General features: G+C 47.4%; 1 protein-coding gene across 4 annotated transcripts in view; it reads left to right on the plus strand.

Annotated features, from left to right (window-relative positions):
• The first annotated feature begins 2,426 nt into the window (after positions 1 to 2,426).
• KDM2B (lysine demethylase 2B) overlaps positions 2,427 to 16,907 on the plus strand; it is a 93,917-nt gene continuing 79,436 nt past the window's right edge. The window contains exons 1-4 of one of the 4 annotated variants that reach the window (XM_081893250.1): positions 2,427 to 2,718; positions 4,174 to 4,318; positions 7,606 to 7,684; positions 8,881 to 8,927. In XM_081893250.1, coding sequence (XP_081749376.1) covers positions 2,686 to 2,718; positions 4,174 to 4,318; positions 7,606 to 7,684; positions 8,881 to 8,927 — 304 coding nt within the window. In that variant the 5' untranslated portion in view covers positions 2,427 to 2,685. Of the gene's footprint in view, positions 2,719 to 4,173; positions 4,319 to 5,116; positions 5,151 to 7,605; positions 7,685 to 8,880; positions 8,928 to 16,907 lie in introns of those variants that run through there. The other 3 variants (XM_081893249.1, XM_081893252.1, XM_081893251.1) reach the window with 3 other exon arrangements.

A 16,907-nucleotide genomic window follows, 5' to 3' on the forward strand; every position in this document is an offset into this window, starting at 1 on the left:
AAGGTACTGTACTACAAGCCTCTTTTTAATCTTTTGTTAAACAACACATTTATCCTCCTCAAACAAGGTACAGTGGTAACTCAGGTTACGTACTTAATTCGTTCCGGAGGTCCGTACTTAACCTGAAACTGTTCTTAACCTGAAGCACCACTTTAGCTAATGGGGCCTCCCGCTCCTGCCACACCGCCGAAGCACGATTTCTGTTCTCATCCTGAAGCAAAGTTCTTAACCTGAAGCACTATTTCTGGGTTAGCGGAGTATTTAACCTGAAGCGTATGTAACCTGAAGCGTATGTAACCCAAGGTACCACTGTATATGAGGAGTGCTGTGATGCACGTGCATCATTATGCAAAAATTTAAAATGAAATCATGCCTTTTTCTTCAGAACTACTCGTTTATTCACAAGCAAATTCATGCAGATTAACTAGCTACCATCCAAGACACATTTACCTGGGAGTTCCAACTAAGTGACATCTATCCATGTTATAGTGACTAACACAACAGCTAATCAAGTCTTATCATGTATTGTTTCTTATTTTTTATTTATCAATAAACCAAATATCAAGAACTTACTGTTGAAAGCAGCATAAGGTTGAGCATTATCTGTGAACTTGTTCCAAAACATTGCCAAAAAAAATTACCTATTTTCCCATAAACCTGTGGCTGGTTTATATGTACCCTTTTGTAATAAATTAGCTGAATCATGGTCAGTATAGACCAAATCTCAATCAATTCAGATATAGAAGGATATACACTCCCCCCCATTTTTAGCTAGTATAATAATAAAAACCACCAAAACCACCACCTTGCTTCCATCAAGGCTGAACACTATTTATTTATCATTTTCCAGAATAATATATTTTAGATAACCAAGCAAAAATTCTTAAGGTTCCAAGGGGATATGATATCTTAACATGTAAAAAGATATAAGCCTGAACAGATTTCCAGAATAATTCTATTTGAGAATTCCAAACGATATGTATGTAATTTGCTTTATTTAATCCAAATCTTCAACACTTATCCAATCGTAATTATACATTAAATTCAATTTATAAGGCATTAAATACCATTGATAAAGGGTTTTAAAATAGTTCTTCTTCAGGTCTGCTGAAATTTTATGAGAATGGAAGTTGTCCCAAATCCTGCTCCGTTTAGTGTGTTGCAACACACTTCATGCCATCATCTCAGCAGTCCTTACAACAACCCTGGGGTGTGGGCGACCATCACCACCTTCATTCCTTTGCCATGCTGCAAACAGGAGGGCCACAGTTGAGAGCAGATTACCTGAGATCACCTGCCAGAGGTGAAGTGTCAAGAACTTCCTGGTTTCCAGCTCAGCCTCTGCCTGCACATAGATGCTCTTCCTTTCCAGGAGGGCATGGGGGGCTGTTTTATGGGGGAAGCAATCACTCCTCTCCTCCAAACTGACACGAGATGATCCGTAGAAGACAGAACTTGCCCTATAGACCTCTAAGAGCACATTGTGCCTCTGACAATATGGACCTGAGGCTTGCCTGGAAAACAACAGATTCAGTTTGGGAGGTGGGATTCTCTCTCACAGCCCAATACCCCCCCCCCCACGCCAGGCTGTCTGGTGCCCCTGGATTTATGGGGTGCAGGGTCTGTTAAAAAGAGCGCGCGAAAAACCTCTTTGCAGATTGCCAGCTCTCTCGTTCACTCGGCCCAGGAAGAGATAAGAAATACAGGAGATCCACCCCGCCCCCCCCGATGCAGCTTCCACTTCCTGGGTCTCTCTGCCAGCCCGGCTGCCAGCCCCTCATCTCGCCCCAGTCCGCCCTCCTCGGCCTCTCTCTCCGCCCTCCCCAAGGCAGTTGCTGCCAGGGTCCCCTCCACCTCTCCAGGACCCTTGCAGAGCGCAGGCTGCCCTTTCCTCCAGCCCCCTCCGCCGCTCCTCTCACCGCCGCCCACCCCAGCCCCACACTCACGTGTACGTCCCCATGCACACGCGCAGCCTGCAGCGCCTGCGTGCTTGGGCGCACTCGTGACCCGCCAGCCTCCTTCGCCAACATGCGCGCCGGGAAGGACCGGCCGCGGTCCTGCGCGGAGGGCGCCCCAAGCGCGGCTCTCCCGCGCCGCCGCCGCCTCCAACCGCCCCCCCCCCGCCCCAGTGTTTACGTTCCGGGGGCTGCCATGACGCCTGCGCGCGCCCTCCCCCTTCCTGCCCGCCCCTCCCTCCCTCCTTCCCAGTATTCTCAATGCTGGGAAATGATTGTTGAAGGACTTTTTGCATAAGAAATACACACAACAAAAAACACAACAACAACCCCAAAGCCCCCCCCCTTCACCGTCGACCGCCTCGCCTGCTGGGGCTGCCGCTTGCGCAGCTCCAGTGCTTCCTCTGCCCCCCCCCCCGCTGCTAAAACACACCCACCCACCCCAGAAGTGCAGATTGCAAAATTTGCAAAAGGGGGAGGGAGAGGGGAAAAACTTTGCAGAGACCCGGATGGCCTTCTGGAGGGGTGGGGGGCTGGCTGCGGGTTGGTTTCTAGAGGCACTCGGAGGTGGGGGGATCCCCCCCTCCCAGGGTTTCCCCTTCTCCTTCGTTTTGCAAACCTTGTGTGTGTTTTGGGCCAACCCCCCCGGCAGGAAGAGCCCCGGCCGAACCTTTGCAGCAGGACCCAAAGGAGGAACTGTTGACAATTAAGAGATGAAACTCTTCAAAAGATGGAGGCAGAGAAAGACTCTGGAAGAAGATTGGTGTGTAGTGATATGTTGTTGTTATTATTATGGTGGTGGTGGTGTTGGGGAGTAGGTTGGGTTGGGGGGCGGAGAGGGGGGGTTGTTTTCAAGCGATTTTGCGGAGGTGGTTTGTACGTGGAGAGCGAGAGGCTGTTTGCAGGGCGGAGGGGAGCTGCTTGGCGTGTCTGTGTTTGGGGCTTTAAACCCGGGCATTGTTGCTGGGTGTGTTTTAAAGTGCTTTGCAGGAAAGCGGCGGCGCCTCTCAAGTGTGATGGGGGGGCACAGCTGGTGCATTGCATCTCCCCCCCCCATCCTCCTCCTGCGACCCCTCGATCGTGCGAGCAAAGGAGGAGATCCCAGGAAGCTCCGCTTGCAAGTTGGGCTCAAACACGCTTAGGGGGCTGTTGCTGCCCCCGTAGCCCAGCCAGCGTGTTTGTTGCTGTATGTGCCTCTTTTAAAAAAAAATGGGGGGGGGGGAGATTTAACTCCTTCCTGGCCCCCTTTCCCCCAAACCTTGACTGAAAACACTCCTGCCCCTCACCCCACTCTCAGCGTTGCTTGGTTTTGTTTTCATGCACTGAATGCCACGCTAGGTTTTGAAGAAACGGGGGTGTATTGTGGGGGGTTTGCAAAAGTCGAGGGGGGGGGCTCTAGCCCATAAATCCCATGTTACATAATGCAATGTGTTTTTTAAGAGGCTGGCTTCCGGTGTGACTAGGGAAACAGTTGGATTATGTAAATGTGTGCCCGGGCTTGCCTGTTTTGCGTTTCTTCCTGCGAAAGAGTTGCTGCTTTTTCGTTTCCAACGTACGGGCAAGAAAACCCCGCCATCGTGGGAGGAGCGGGCTGCCTAATAAACTCACCCCCACATGGCTGGCTTCCCTTGTTGCTCGTTTGAATGGGCAGTTTGCTTCTGCGCCCCCGCTTGCCTTGCCGGGTGAGATTTGCCCACCTGGCCCTTCATGACCCGACGTCTCAGCCCAGTCCTGGCGACTGGGAGAGTCAGCAGGCCTTCAGGCTGGACTACCGACCTGCAACATTCACGACTGAGTACCGTTCACACGCACACGCGTCCCCTGTTAATTTAGGGTTAGGAATCCTCAAACGGGGTTGAGAGGTAGACCGCGCTCCAGTTGCAGAATACATTTTGGTTGCATTTTGGAAACTAGGCTGTGAAAACTGGGCTGTTCCCGTCCCCATGATCCATGCGCTGCAAGCCCTCTGGCCCCATCCTTTCCCCTCCACGCTGACTTGCGCGTAGGACCTTATTTTGGTATATTTATTTTTGTGTCTACGTGTGGCCCTTTTCTTGCAACGACGAACTTCTGGTCTGTCTGCCCAGAGCGCACACAGAGAGTATGTTTCGCTCCCGGCCGCCCTTCAAACGAAGCGCTACCTCTACACGTTTTGCACGTGTATGCACCGACGCACACGTGTATGTCTTGTGTTCTCACCACCTTCCCCGTCCTGCAGCGATCGATCGGCAGGAGGCTGTACGACGAGGAGGAGGACCTCTCCGACGTGGAGGAGATCGTCAGCATCCGCGGCTTCAACCTGGAGGAGAAACTGAGGAGCAAAATGTACCGCGGAGACTTTGTGCGACCCATGGAGGGGAAAGGTAACCCGGGGCGCCTCTCCAAGGCCTGGGCCCCAGCGCCGGCTTGGGAGACCTGGGCGCGCCGCCTGGGCGGGGAAGGGGTTTCCCTACCTGCCTGGCGGAAACCCCCGACGGCTTCTTGGCCCACGTGCAAATTGCCTGGCGAAGTTCGTATTTCCCGCCAGCATCCCCTATTCTAGGGGATCCGGTGACGAGGAGCAAGAGGGGAGGAGGAGAGCGGGCTGGGAGAAGAAGAGGCAACGGCTGGGTGACTCACGCCAGGGGAGCCCGGCCGGGAAGCCAACCTTTTGCAGACGTGCGCTTGGCGTGGCGCGCGTCCCTTGACATGCCGGTGGCAGCTTGCAAAGGCAGTGCATGGAAATAAAGAGAGAGAGGTTTCTTAAAGGAAGTGAAATGATTTTGCACCACCGATTTCTACCCCAGCCGCAGCCTCCCTGCCCGGATATGTCCATAGCGGATGGCGGAGTGGACCTGGCCCGCCTTGACGCGCCTGTTGCAGTGGAAGCAGCAATGCTCTTGCCCCCGCCTGCTCCCTCCTGCCTGTCGGGGGACCTCGGGCCTCCCAGGTGCACGTTCCTCTTCAATTCAGAGGTCTTGTGCACGCTTCCTGAACGGGTTTGAAGGATGCTAGTAGCAACTAGTTTCTTCCCCCCAGGAGGCTGCAGGATTGGCCTTGGTGTTCAGGCTTGGGGTACCTGTTTGGGTTAAGTGTTACGCAAGCAATTTACTGCCCAGTTCTTTATATAATTCTTTGCCACTCTCCCAATCAATCCACTTGTACCTCTTCCTTTGTGAATCTATTTTCCTCTTTTCATGAAATGGCTCCTGCTATGTATAAGGCCCATTTAACACAGTTATTATAATATGTAAATCTATATGTAAAAAAAATAATTATAGTGTTTTTCAGTGGAATTTTTTTTTGTTTCATAAGTTTGTCAGTAACATGGAATGGCTGCCAATTACAAATTCCCCGTTTTTCCATTTTAGAATATTCATCAATAAATATAAATGACACGCAAATCCAGTATAGTTTTCTGTGACTTTCCTCCCTGCTCTTCTGCAGTTCCTTATTTTTCTATCAAATTCTTACTGCATATCTTAATTTATCCTTTTTACCCATTTATCCTTTTTAATTCCCTTAGTATATTTACTGCTCATTTATATCATACCTGCTAATGTTTTTAGTTGTCTACAGTTTGTTTTCATATATTCAATAAATTCCCCCCATTTTGCTACAAAGAGTTTATCACCCTGTTCTCTTAATCTTCTGGTAAGTTTAATCATCTCTGCATATTCCATCAATTTTAGTTGCCAGTCATCTCTTTTTGGAGTCAGATCCTCTTTCCAGTTTTGTGCATATATCATTTGGGCAGCCATGCTAGCATACATAAATAGATTTTTCTGATCTTTCAGCACCAAATATACCTAAAAGGAAAGCTGCTATTTTTCAAACAAAAGTTATTTTAAACATTTTTTTCAATTCATTATAAATAATTTCCCAGGCTTTTGCAACCTTACAGGACCACAAGACGTGAAAAAAGTACTCTCTCTCTCTTTACATTTCCAACATACCAGTATATTGGATTTAGACTTACACATTTTTGCCAGCTTGGTAAGCGTCAAATACCACCTATACTTCATCTTCATGTAGTTTTCTTTTAATGAGTAGCATGCTGTAAATTTTAAATCTCCTTTCCAAAGTCTTTCCCACGCTGCCATATCAGTATTATAGTCTATATCCGTTACACAGTGTATCATTGATGATTTAACCATTTCAACCTTTGTTTCCCATTCTAATAATAATTTATACATTTTAGACATTACCTTTTGGTTGTTCTTTAGCAGGTCTTTTTCTAATTGTGAGGTTTGAGTTGTAAAGCCAATTTTTTCAATCTTAAAAGTCTCATTTAGTTGATGATATTGTAGCTAACGTTAAAAATCCACTTATTTCTTCAAAAATAGTTAGTTTATTCTCCCCTTCCTTCTCTATTAACAATTCCTATAAGTTACCCAGTCCTTTTCCATGTTCTTTTCCCCCCACCGCTATGGCTTCTAGTGGTGAGAGCCATATTGGTGTTTTCTTTTCCAGCAAGTTTTTATATTTATCCCGTACTCTGTATAGATGTTTTCTAATTATATGTTGGTGAAATTTTCATGGATTCCAGTTTTCCCATGCCACAAATATGCATACCAGCAAAATTTATGATCATGTCCTTCAAGATCCAAAATCTGCGAGTTCTTCAATAAAAACCACTCCTTTAACCAGCAAAGACAGAATGTCTCATAGTATAGTCTTATGTCTGTTCTGGAGAAGCCACCTTTCTTTCACATCAATCAAATTATTTTGAGCCCTATCTGAAAAAATGGCTTCAAATAGTGGTTTGTTGGCAATAGATGCACCAGAGAAAAACCCCTGGGCAAGGTTCACACATAACATTTGTTTAATAAGCTGATAGGATAAATAATAAATAAATAAAATAAAATAATAGCATTATGTGAACCAGCCTAACCTACCTCATAGGGTGGTTGTGAGGATACAATGGAGGGGGAAGAACTGTCTTCAGCTTGGAAGGAAGGTGGAAGGTGTAGTCAACAAGGCCCCATCTACACTAAACATTTAAAGCAGTATCATATTATTTTAAACCAGTGCTTTTTTGGCAGGGGGACGCATACAGTGGTACCTCGGGTTGCATACGCTTCAGGTTACATACTCTTCAGGTTACAGACTCCGCTAACCCATAAATAATGCTTCAGGTTAAAAACTTTGCTTCAGGATAAGAACAGAAATCTTGCTCCGGCGGTGCGGCAGCAGCAGGAGGCCCCGTTAGCTAAAGTGGTGCTTCAGGTTAAGAACAGACCTCCGGAACGAATTAAGTACTTAACCTGAGGTACCACTGTACTCCTAAACATTTTGTGAATCTTAAGTTTGGCCTCATTGAGGGGTTGTATTTTAATATAAGTAGGAAAATGAGAGTATGCCTAAACATGTTTTTAGGAAAAAAGCACTGGTTAAGCCACTCTAGGAACTGAAGCTCTGCGAGGGAAACTCTTAGCACCCTTAGTAAACTATACTTCCCGTGATCCATGGGGGGTGGGGGGTGGGTGTGGAAGTGCTGCCTCTTAAAAAGTGATGTCATAGCGCTTTAACGGTATTGTGCAGATAGGGCCCAAGTTGTCTTTATGCTTTGGTTGTGGACTTCCTGGAAGGCTTTTGGAAACTGGGCTAGATGGATGTTTTGTTGCTCTCTCATGACTTTCCCCCTCTCTCGTATTTTTCCTCCAACCAGATTTCACTTTTGAGTATGTGCAGCGAGAAGCACTTAGAGTCCCCCTCATCTTCCGAAGTAAGGATGGACTGGGAATTAAGTAAGACAGTACTCCTAATGTTTAACAATATACCTCTGTTTCAATTGGATGCGTAGCTTGCCCCGTCTCAAGGGCCTGGGGTGGGTAATAAAGGCCGCCAGTGGCCTTTCTGAATGAAACATACACACAAGGGCCGACTTTTGGGGGATATGCAAAGGAAGCAAATCCCAAAATAGAGGGGCTGGCTACGTTTTGGCGTTTGCGTCCTTTGGAGTGTCTGCAAAACCTGAGTCTGGTCTTCCAGTAGCCAGACAGAGAAGAGTTTTTCAGATGGTGTGGCATCCCTTTTTAAAGTACCACTTCTCTTGCCTTGGGAACACTTTCGTTCTCATGAAATGGAATTGCCCTCAAGGTGTCATCAGACTTGAGCTCCTCTTAGCACAACCCAGCATTGGCAGTGGACAGGGAAGACAGGAGCTGTTCTTCCAAGAAGAGCTGGAGGTTAATGGGTCCCCCTTACTAAGCAAATAACTGCTGCTGGCCTCATAAGCCTAGTAGTAGTGGCTGAAGTGCCTGAGCTGTGAACAAGGAAGTCTTAACATTCAAATCCTGGTTGTGCCATCCGTAAAGTGGGTGGGCTGCTCAAAACTCAGCCCCCAAATCTTCAGTCTAATATGGGGGAAACCAATGCTGACCTACTTAACAGGTCTGCAGTAGGAGAACTAAGTTAGTGTCTGTAACATCCTTCAAATGCTCTAAAACGTGGCGATGTGTATTATGAGTTTGGGGTGGGGGACAGAATCCGCCATTTGCTTTTTCTGACAAATCCCAGCCACCAAGTTGTTCTTCTCATCCCCGAAATGGCTACGTTTAAAATGGGCAAAACACATTTTTACAACCCTGGGTTGGCCTGTGGAACTCACTGCCACAGGTACAGTGAGGTCCAGTAGCCTAAACTGGCTTTTGAGAAAAGAAAAAATTAATAAATTGACCATCCATCTGCAACCCCAATACCCGGAAGCGTAGCTCCCATGCTCGGAGATGATATATCTGCCTGAGCTTCTGATTTGAAGAATTCTTAACACCCTCGTTGGGAGCTTTTGTGTGGCGTGTAGCCAGCCATGGTCAGAAGGCAGGTTGCAAGCGCTGAGGGAGAGCGGGGCAGCCCAAGATGGCAGTTCTTGTGTAAATTTCCTCTTGTCTGTGTTTACCTCCCTGAATTCAACTTGATCCCCTCCTTCCTTTGTTGATTTCAGGATGCCAGACCCAGATTTCACTGTACGAGATGTCAAGCTGCTAGTTGGTGAGTTTGGTTTAGATACGCCGCTTTTCGTGCTTTGGGGGTTGGGGAGAGAGAACGAGAAATTACCTCTGTTGAAGACTGTGTCCAAAAGTATTCAGATGCCTACATATTCCTTGCATAAACTGTACAAATAGGCCCACAAAAAGGACTAGTTCACACAGCTGTATTTACCCGGTGTACTCACAAATAACCTATGTGACTCCGTTGTCTACCTGTCCCTACCTGTGTTAAATTAAGCCTCCTTATTCAGCTGTGTGAACTATTCAAAGGTAGTGTATCTGAGTATTAGATTCTGAAGACACAACTATGGTTGCTTTCATGCCTTTCTTGTGGGCTTCCTGGAAATCCTCAGGTCACATCTTAGCACTCTTGTTGTGCCACACAATAACCTGAAAGGGTTTGGGTTTGGAGTGAGGAGGATAATATCTCTTTCTGTTATGAAAGTTTTCCTGTAGTGTCACTTGGCGCAAACTTTTATTTACCGTGGGTGACGAGACATGGCGCTCACAAGCCTGTTGGTCCCTACCATGGCTTTCCCCACTAGGCCACATTGCCTGGGGCAGGTGGGCGTTGTCCAAAACACCCAGAGAACACCAGGTTGGTGAAGACTGATTGAAGCAGTAGGTACAACTATTTTGCTAAGGATAATGGCGGTCCATTCGCAGGACAACACAGAGACCCAAGGCAGCTATGTCCTAGAAGTCTTCAGTGCCCAGGATCCCTGCGTAATACATACAGATTAAAGATTTTATTGAGCCATATTAATCCAAATGAAAGTCAAAAATTTGCTTGTTAGCCACGACATTAAGTGTTTTTTCCTAGGCCAGAAATGAGACACCCACCACTTAGCTAGAGGGCACATATAATCTCACAGTTTTTTTCTTACTATAAGGAGGTGAGTTCTTCTCAGGTAGGGTTGGTGTCAGATGGGGATCTGTTGTTGAGCTGCTGTTCTGTGCATGTTTGTATTTTCTTTTAAAGATATGGCATTGCACTGTAAACTTCTTAAATGTATAAAGGCCTTGCTGGATTCATTATGCAGAAAGTTGCTAAATGAAGCTGCAAAGGACATATGGAACACTATAATCTGTATAACTGATGCACATTTGTATACATCTGCAGAATTGTACATAATTTATTCTTCTGCTAGCCATGTAGCTATACAGAAGCCCTACCACAGAGTACAGTCATACCTCGGGTTACAGACGCTTCAGGTTGCGCGTTTTTGGGTTACGGACGTGCCGAAACCTGGAAGTACCAAAACGAGTTAATTCCGGGTTTTGGTGCATACACAGTACCACTATGTTCAGAAGTGCTGAATTGCAACCCACGCGTGCGCAGGCGCTGCGGGTTGTGGGCGCTGCGGGTTGCGAACATGCCTCCCACACAGATCAATTTCGCAACCCGAGTGTCCATTGTACTTCTTCTGTCTTGCCAGCTTAGGCTTCTAGATATTGCCAGATACCTTCAAGCCTATCTGTTTAACCATGCGGGCTGAAAACTTGCTTTGAAAACGAAGCATTCCTGAAAGATAGAAAGCTGAGATGCAGTGTTCTGTTATGCACTTGGCTGTTGTAAGCACAGTTATATATCACAGCATAATGTCGCTAGTGCTTTTGCACTGTGGGAGCATATCCTAAGATGCTGTGCTTGTGCTGGGAGAAGAGTGGCTTTATGGAACAGACTCCCCCGGAAGGTTGTGGACTCTCCTTCCTTGGAGGTTTTAAAGCAAAGTTTGGATGGCCATCTGTCAGGGATGCTTTAGCTGAGATTCCTGCAATTGCAGCGGGTTGGAGTAGATGACCCTCAGAGACCTTCCCAACTTTCATCCTATGATTCTATGGTTCATGTAAGTTGGGTTTCTCTTGAACCAGGTTAAACCTGGGACAAGAGCAGCAGGGAATGGATGGCTTGACTTTGCCCAGCTGCAGTGCCCCCACTCCTAGTGGTGAAAGGGTAGCATTGCAACCTCTGGCCTGGTAGACGTTAGATCACAAATGGAGCCGATTGGATCCCATCTGGCTCTCTAAAGGTCCTGATTCTCGCCTGCCTCCTCAGTGTCCAAGCTGTTGCACTATCTGCTTGCTTGCAGGGCAAACGTCGCTGGCAGAGAATGGCTGACAACATTTGTACATGGCAAATGAGGACCTTTTGGGACCCTCAACAGCAGGTGTGGGGCACACAGATATGTGCTTGGCACTCTGTGAAATGTCGCCCCTGTCAGTGCCCATTTTTAGTGTTAGGTCAGAGATTTTGTGTGTGTGTGTGTGTGTGTGTGTTAAGATTGCATCTAATCCATCAGCCTGAGCCAACATAATAAATGTAGAAGTGCATACTTTTCAACAACAAAGCAAAGTGAAATAGAACAAAATCCTTAGCATAGGACCGCTGGGTGGGGTGCAAGTGTTTCAGTTCCTTGTGCCACTCTTTTTTGCAAAGAAGAATGCTTGCATTACTTCCTTTTAGCCTCACAACAACCCTGCAGGGCGGGTCTGGGCGAGAGGGAAGGTGATCTTGAAGATCTGAGCTAGCTTCAGCCCTTTGAAGGATGCCTGAATGACTGTGAGGTCTCGTGTGTGTGGTCTCCCTTTCTTGCTTTTAGGATCAAGTTTATTAGCTAGAAGCCTTTCCATCTCTGGGCCGCAGCAAGGAGTTAATGGCACCACTTGGATTTAACAAGCTAGAGTAATTGTCTCTTTCCTTTTAAAGGGAAGTTTTAACGGTTTTCTCTCGTCTTTTGGGGGGGGGAAAGATGCCCACTCCTTTTTCCTTTCTTCTCCCCTGATGCCACAATCAGAGCCCTGGCAAGATTCTCTTGCCATTGTGAGCCTGGTCTACCTGCCTGATGTGCAGGGAGCTGTGAAGCCTTAGGGAAAAGCTGGCTGCTGAATCATTTTCTAAACCTAGTAACTAGGATTTCAGCTTTTTGCCCTGCAAAGTCTTTCCTGTGTGAACTGCTCTGTGGGCCCTTGTTCTGTGTGTCTGAATTCTGAGGCTATTTGCATGAAGGAGGAGCCTTGCTTACTGCTGAAATACAGTGGTACCTTGGGTTACAGGCGCTTCAGGTTACAGACGCTTCAGGTTACACACTCTGCTAACCCAGAAATAGTATCTCAGGTTAAGAACTTTGCTTCAGGATGAAAACAGAAATCGCACGGCATTAGCTAAAGTGGTTCTTCAGGTTAAGAACAGTTTCAGGTTAAGAACGGACCTCCAGAACGAATTAAGTTCTTAACCCGAGGTACCACTGTAATGGAAGTGGATTCTCCTTGGATAACTTGCTTATTCTTGCTCCCGTTGTGGTTTTCAGTCCCATCAGGAAATGCTTTCCATGTCGATTTGGCTGCAGAACCCAGAACATTTGACACCTTGAACTGCAATGAATTCTGGGGGTGTGGGGAGAAGACACTGCTTAAGGGTTATCAGGTCCTGCTGTTGCCCCATTTCTGAGAGAGAGCAGGACCTGGGACACACTACCCCCCTCCCCAAAATGGGTTGGCCTTGTGAGCCTCAGGCTTGCATTCTGTCTCCTCCTGTTCCTCCCCTTGCTTTTAGCGGTGAAATGCCTCCTTTCCTGAGCTACTGCCAAAGCATAGTTTGCAGTTTCCTCCAAACCCAGTAGTTTGCACAAACTGCACTTAACTTGAAAAATGGGGCCAGCAACTGTTTCCGCAGGCTGCTCTTCTCCTGAGCAGCACATTGCTCAAAGGGAAGAACTGAATCAGCATTGCAGGGCTTGACCCCGAGGAGCCATCAGACCTGGGCATCCTTGCCCTGGGACTAGAGGCCCCCACAGCCTGGGGTGCTGGATTTCTTTCAGATGCCCTCACCTCTCACAGGGCCACAGCAGCAGCAGAGATGGTGGCAGGAGCTTCAGAGCATCTTGCCCGACTAGCTGCCCATGAGGCTACTGGGGAGGAGGGAGCAGCACATGTAAATGCCTGCGTGGATCGGCACCTGATGGAGATTCAGCTCCCATGCAGGCTACAGATCTTTCCCAAGCTACGGCGTTCCTTTCTGACACCTTGAAACAGATCAGCAAAGGATGCTGTTGGTTGGTTGTGTCACCAGATCCTTGCTGGGCTGGAGGTTGGCGTGGCATTCTTTGTTTATCTGCAGTTGAGATCAAGCCAGTAGCATAGTGACACGCTGGCCCCAGCACCCTGGTTTGAGCCCTCTGTTGTCTCTCCAAAGTTCATCTGCCTAGCAGTTGGTGCCTCTTCCAGCTGCTCCTGTTCCCATTGCCTCTTCCTCATCTGGCTTTGGGGCTGATTCTGTAGACTTCATCTCCAGCTCTACCCAAGATACTTGCCTGATCCCTAGTTGTACATTTCAGCTGAAGAATCCCAATGCTATCACAAGTCAGCCAGCCCCCTGACACTCATTGCTCTGGCTTCTAATATCTTGGTTCCTGGGATTAACCGACACAACAATGCTTAACGTTACATTACTGTATTTTGGCTGCCTTGCATTTTATGGATTAAGGGTCTATTGACATGTTCAAAGACGTCATGGTGTTGCATGGTTGCTAGCGAGCTACAGCTAATTGTGCTTCTGGTGTGCAGGCAGGACATACTGTGGCTGCATTCACAGTTAGAACATGAAGCCAGGAGTGGCTGACATGACACATTCCAGATGTTGGAATGCAACTTACATCAAGCCTGGCCAGCATGGCTAGTGGGTAGATGTGGTAGGACTTTTAGCCCACACCATCTGGAAGAGCACCATGTTGGCTACCCCTGTGCTAAACTGTGGCTTATTTAAGAAACCACAAATAGCCTCACAGAGGATCAAACAAGCGGAAGTTGGTTTCTCCGAAGATTGGTTTGCTTTCCAGCGGCAGTGGCTGGACAAACGATGGTTTGTCTCCTGGGCATGGAAACAAACCACCCTTTGCCCTAAACAAATCACAGCTTAGTGTTGTGCATGGTCCAGGCCACTGATGTGCCCAATGAGGTTATGTGCCTCAGTATTGTCATAGTGTTTCATGCCCAGTGGTGAGTCTTAGCTAATGGTGTTTGTGATGAAATAGGTGTGTGCTTTGGGCACACTCCTGTATACTTGTGAAGTGTCCCCTTGTTTTTCATTGACAATTGCTTGTGCTTTTTTGCTCACGTTAATACTAAACACATTTCATGCATTAAACTATGTTTTACAGTTAAAACTATGAGCATACAGGAGGCAGTGATGGCCACCAGCCTAAATAGCTTTAAAAGCGGGCTACTGAAGGCTCCTTGCCATGATAGCTGTGCTTCTGAATACTGTTGCTGGAAAACACAGGGAGGGGAGGGTGCTGCTCTTGTGGGCTTCCCCCAGCCGCCTGATTGGTCTCTGTGAGCCCAGGATACTGGACTAGGTGGGCCATTGCCCTGATCCAGCGGGGCTCTCGTCTCACGTTCATGGCGGATCGCTTGACCCAGTGCTGTCACCTAGATCACAAGGGCAAAGAGAGGGCATGTCATTTTCCCAAAATGGTTCTGATCAGCTGTGGTCAACTTCCCGACTCGAGTGAAAAGCACTTATCTTATCTCAAAGGTGTTCGCCAAGGCAAAGAGCTTCAGTTTTGGGCTTCTGCGTTATGGCAGGCATCAGCTAACTTTTTCAGCAGGGGGCCAGTCCACTGTCCCTCAGACCTTGTGGGGGGCCAGACTATATATTTTTTTTGGGGGGGTGAACGAATTCCTATGCCCCACAAATAACCCAGAGATGCCTTTTAAATAAAAGCACTCATTCTACTCATGTAAAAACACACTGATTCCCGGACTTTCCGCAGGCCAGATTTAGAAGGCGATTGGGCCGGATCCAGCCCCTGGGCCTTAGTTTGTCTACCCATGATCTATGGCCAGATTCCTCAAACTGTTGATAGCTGAGGCACATACTGTCTCCTCCTGAATTAAAAGTGGAGGCTCAGGTTCACTCATTCACTAGAAGCTTATTTTTAGCATGTGTAGGAGGATGAATTTTCCTTTTCTCCCTCATCCTCCCAATGCTTTTGCATGAATCACTGATCATACTGGATGGAGGCAGACCTAGAGCAAAGACTCGTTCCAAGAACTAGCTGGGAACTTTCCTTTTGCAGCTAGGTCGATTCTGCTGGATCTTTGGCTCACTTGGTTATTTCTCTTGAAGTCACATCTTATGCAGAAGGTGCAGAGTTGGGCCCAATATCTCCTAGCAGAGCTGCTAAATGCACCTGACTGAAAACCTGGAAGAGCCCCTGCTAGTCAGTGCACAAAATTCTGAGCTAGGTGGACCATGGTCTGGCTTGGGATAAGGCCGTTTCCTTACACCAAGAAAGTGTAGCTGTGTTGTTTAGTGATTAGAGTGCAGGACTAGAACCTGGGAGACCAGGATTCAAATCCATACTCAGCTATGAAGCTCGCTGGGTGACCTTGGGCCAGTCAATGACTCTCAGCCTAGCCCACCTCACAGGGTTGTTGTGAGGATAAAAGAGGAGGGGGAGAACCATGTACATCGCCCTGAGCTTCATGGAGGGAAAATGGGTTATAATAAACAAATGGCTTCACAATCATGCAGAGACAGTCTTCTGACAAGTCTCTTGCTGCTGTGTTACGGTGTTGGGAGTGACTGAGCCATCCAGCAGAGAAATAACCACCAAAAGTTGCAGAGAAATATCCATCCAAGCTGGTTAGAGAGAAGTGTGGCCTGAATGATAAACCACGCAGAGCGATTATGGGCTGCCTCCTTCATTTGTTGACAAGTTGGGCTTTTAAATTAATGTACCAGTGGGTTAAACCACAGAGCCTAGGACTTGCCTATCAGAAGGTCGGCGGTTCGAATCCCCACAACTGGGTGAGCTCCCGTTGCTCAGTCCCTGCTCCTGCCAACCTAGCAGTTCGAAAGCACGTCAAAGTGCAAGTAGATAAATAGGTACTGCTCTGGCGGGAAGGAAAATGGCGTTTCCGTGTGCTGCTCTGGTTTGCCAGAAGCGGCTTAGTCATGCTGGCCACATGACCCGGAAGCTATACGCCGGCTCCCTCGGCCAATAAAGTGAGATGAGCGCCGCAACCCCAGAGTCGGCCATGACTGGACCTAATGGTCAGGGGTCCCTTTACCTTACCAGTTTTATATCTAGCAACCTGCTACCAGGTCATGGAATGTCTGGTCCAAGGCCTGGTTGACTGAGGTGGATAAAACGATACTACAGACTGAAAATGGAAGATAGCATTTCAGCATGCTTCCATGCAAAAAAATTTTTAAATAAAAGACAAAGCCCATTTTTTTTAAGTACATAGAAAGTTAGCATAGCAAGGGGTGTGGCGGGCTGAAACATTTCTTCCTGCTGTGCTAAATTTCTGCTTGCAGGGAGTTGCTTCTTTATGGAAGGGAAGATTCCACCCCCTTCCTTTATTTTTAGAATTTTAATCTGAAGCAATAAAGTTCACTCTTATCATCTTGGGGTTCTTCCCCGAAGGATAGTGTCCCTACTTCCTTTGAATGATCTGTTTACCCATGTTCTTTAATACCATTCGTTTGGTGCAAACCTGCATTCTATTAATTTTTTTACCTCCCTTTTGCTTTTCCTGCAATAAACAGGACCAGTTGAGAAGATGCTTCCCACCTGCCCCAGGATTGTAAGACTGGGAATTGACCTCTGACTCTCCCCTCTGCTCCTCCCCTTCCTCCTCTTCTTGTCCCTCGCTGCAGGGACAAGGGATTGGGGGACAGTGTATGTTTATTTGAACATGGGGTCTCCCTGCTACTGCGAAATAAAACCTATTTTTTGGTGGTTTGCTTCAAAGTGGGGGATATCATCTGAATAGGCTCCTGGAAAGGCAATTAAGGAGCAAGGAGGTGGCCCTATTTATTAGCTTTCTGTATAAGAACATAAGAAGAGCTGTGCTGGATTAGGCCAGTGGCTCATTCAGTCCAGCATCCTGTTCACACAGTGGCCAACCAGATGCCCATGGGAAACAGGGAAACAAAGCAGGATTTGAGCACAAGAGTACCTTCCTTTCC

The sequence above is a fragment of the Podarcis melisellensis genome (assembly GCF_964234715.1).
Source record: "Podarcis melisellensis genome assembly, chromosome: 16".
In the NCBI taxonomy this organism is placed as follows: Eukaryota; Metazoa; Chordata; class Lepidosauria; order Squamata; family Lacertidae; genus Podarcis; species Podarcis melisellensis.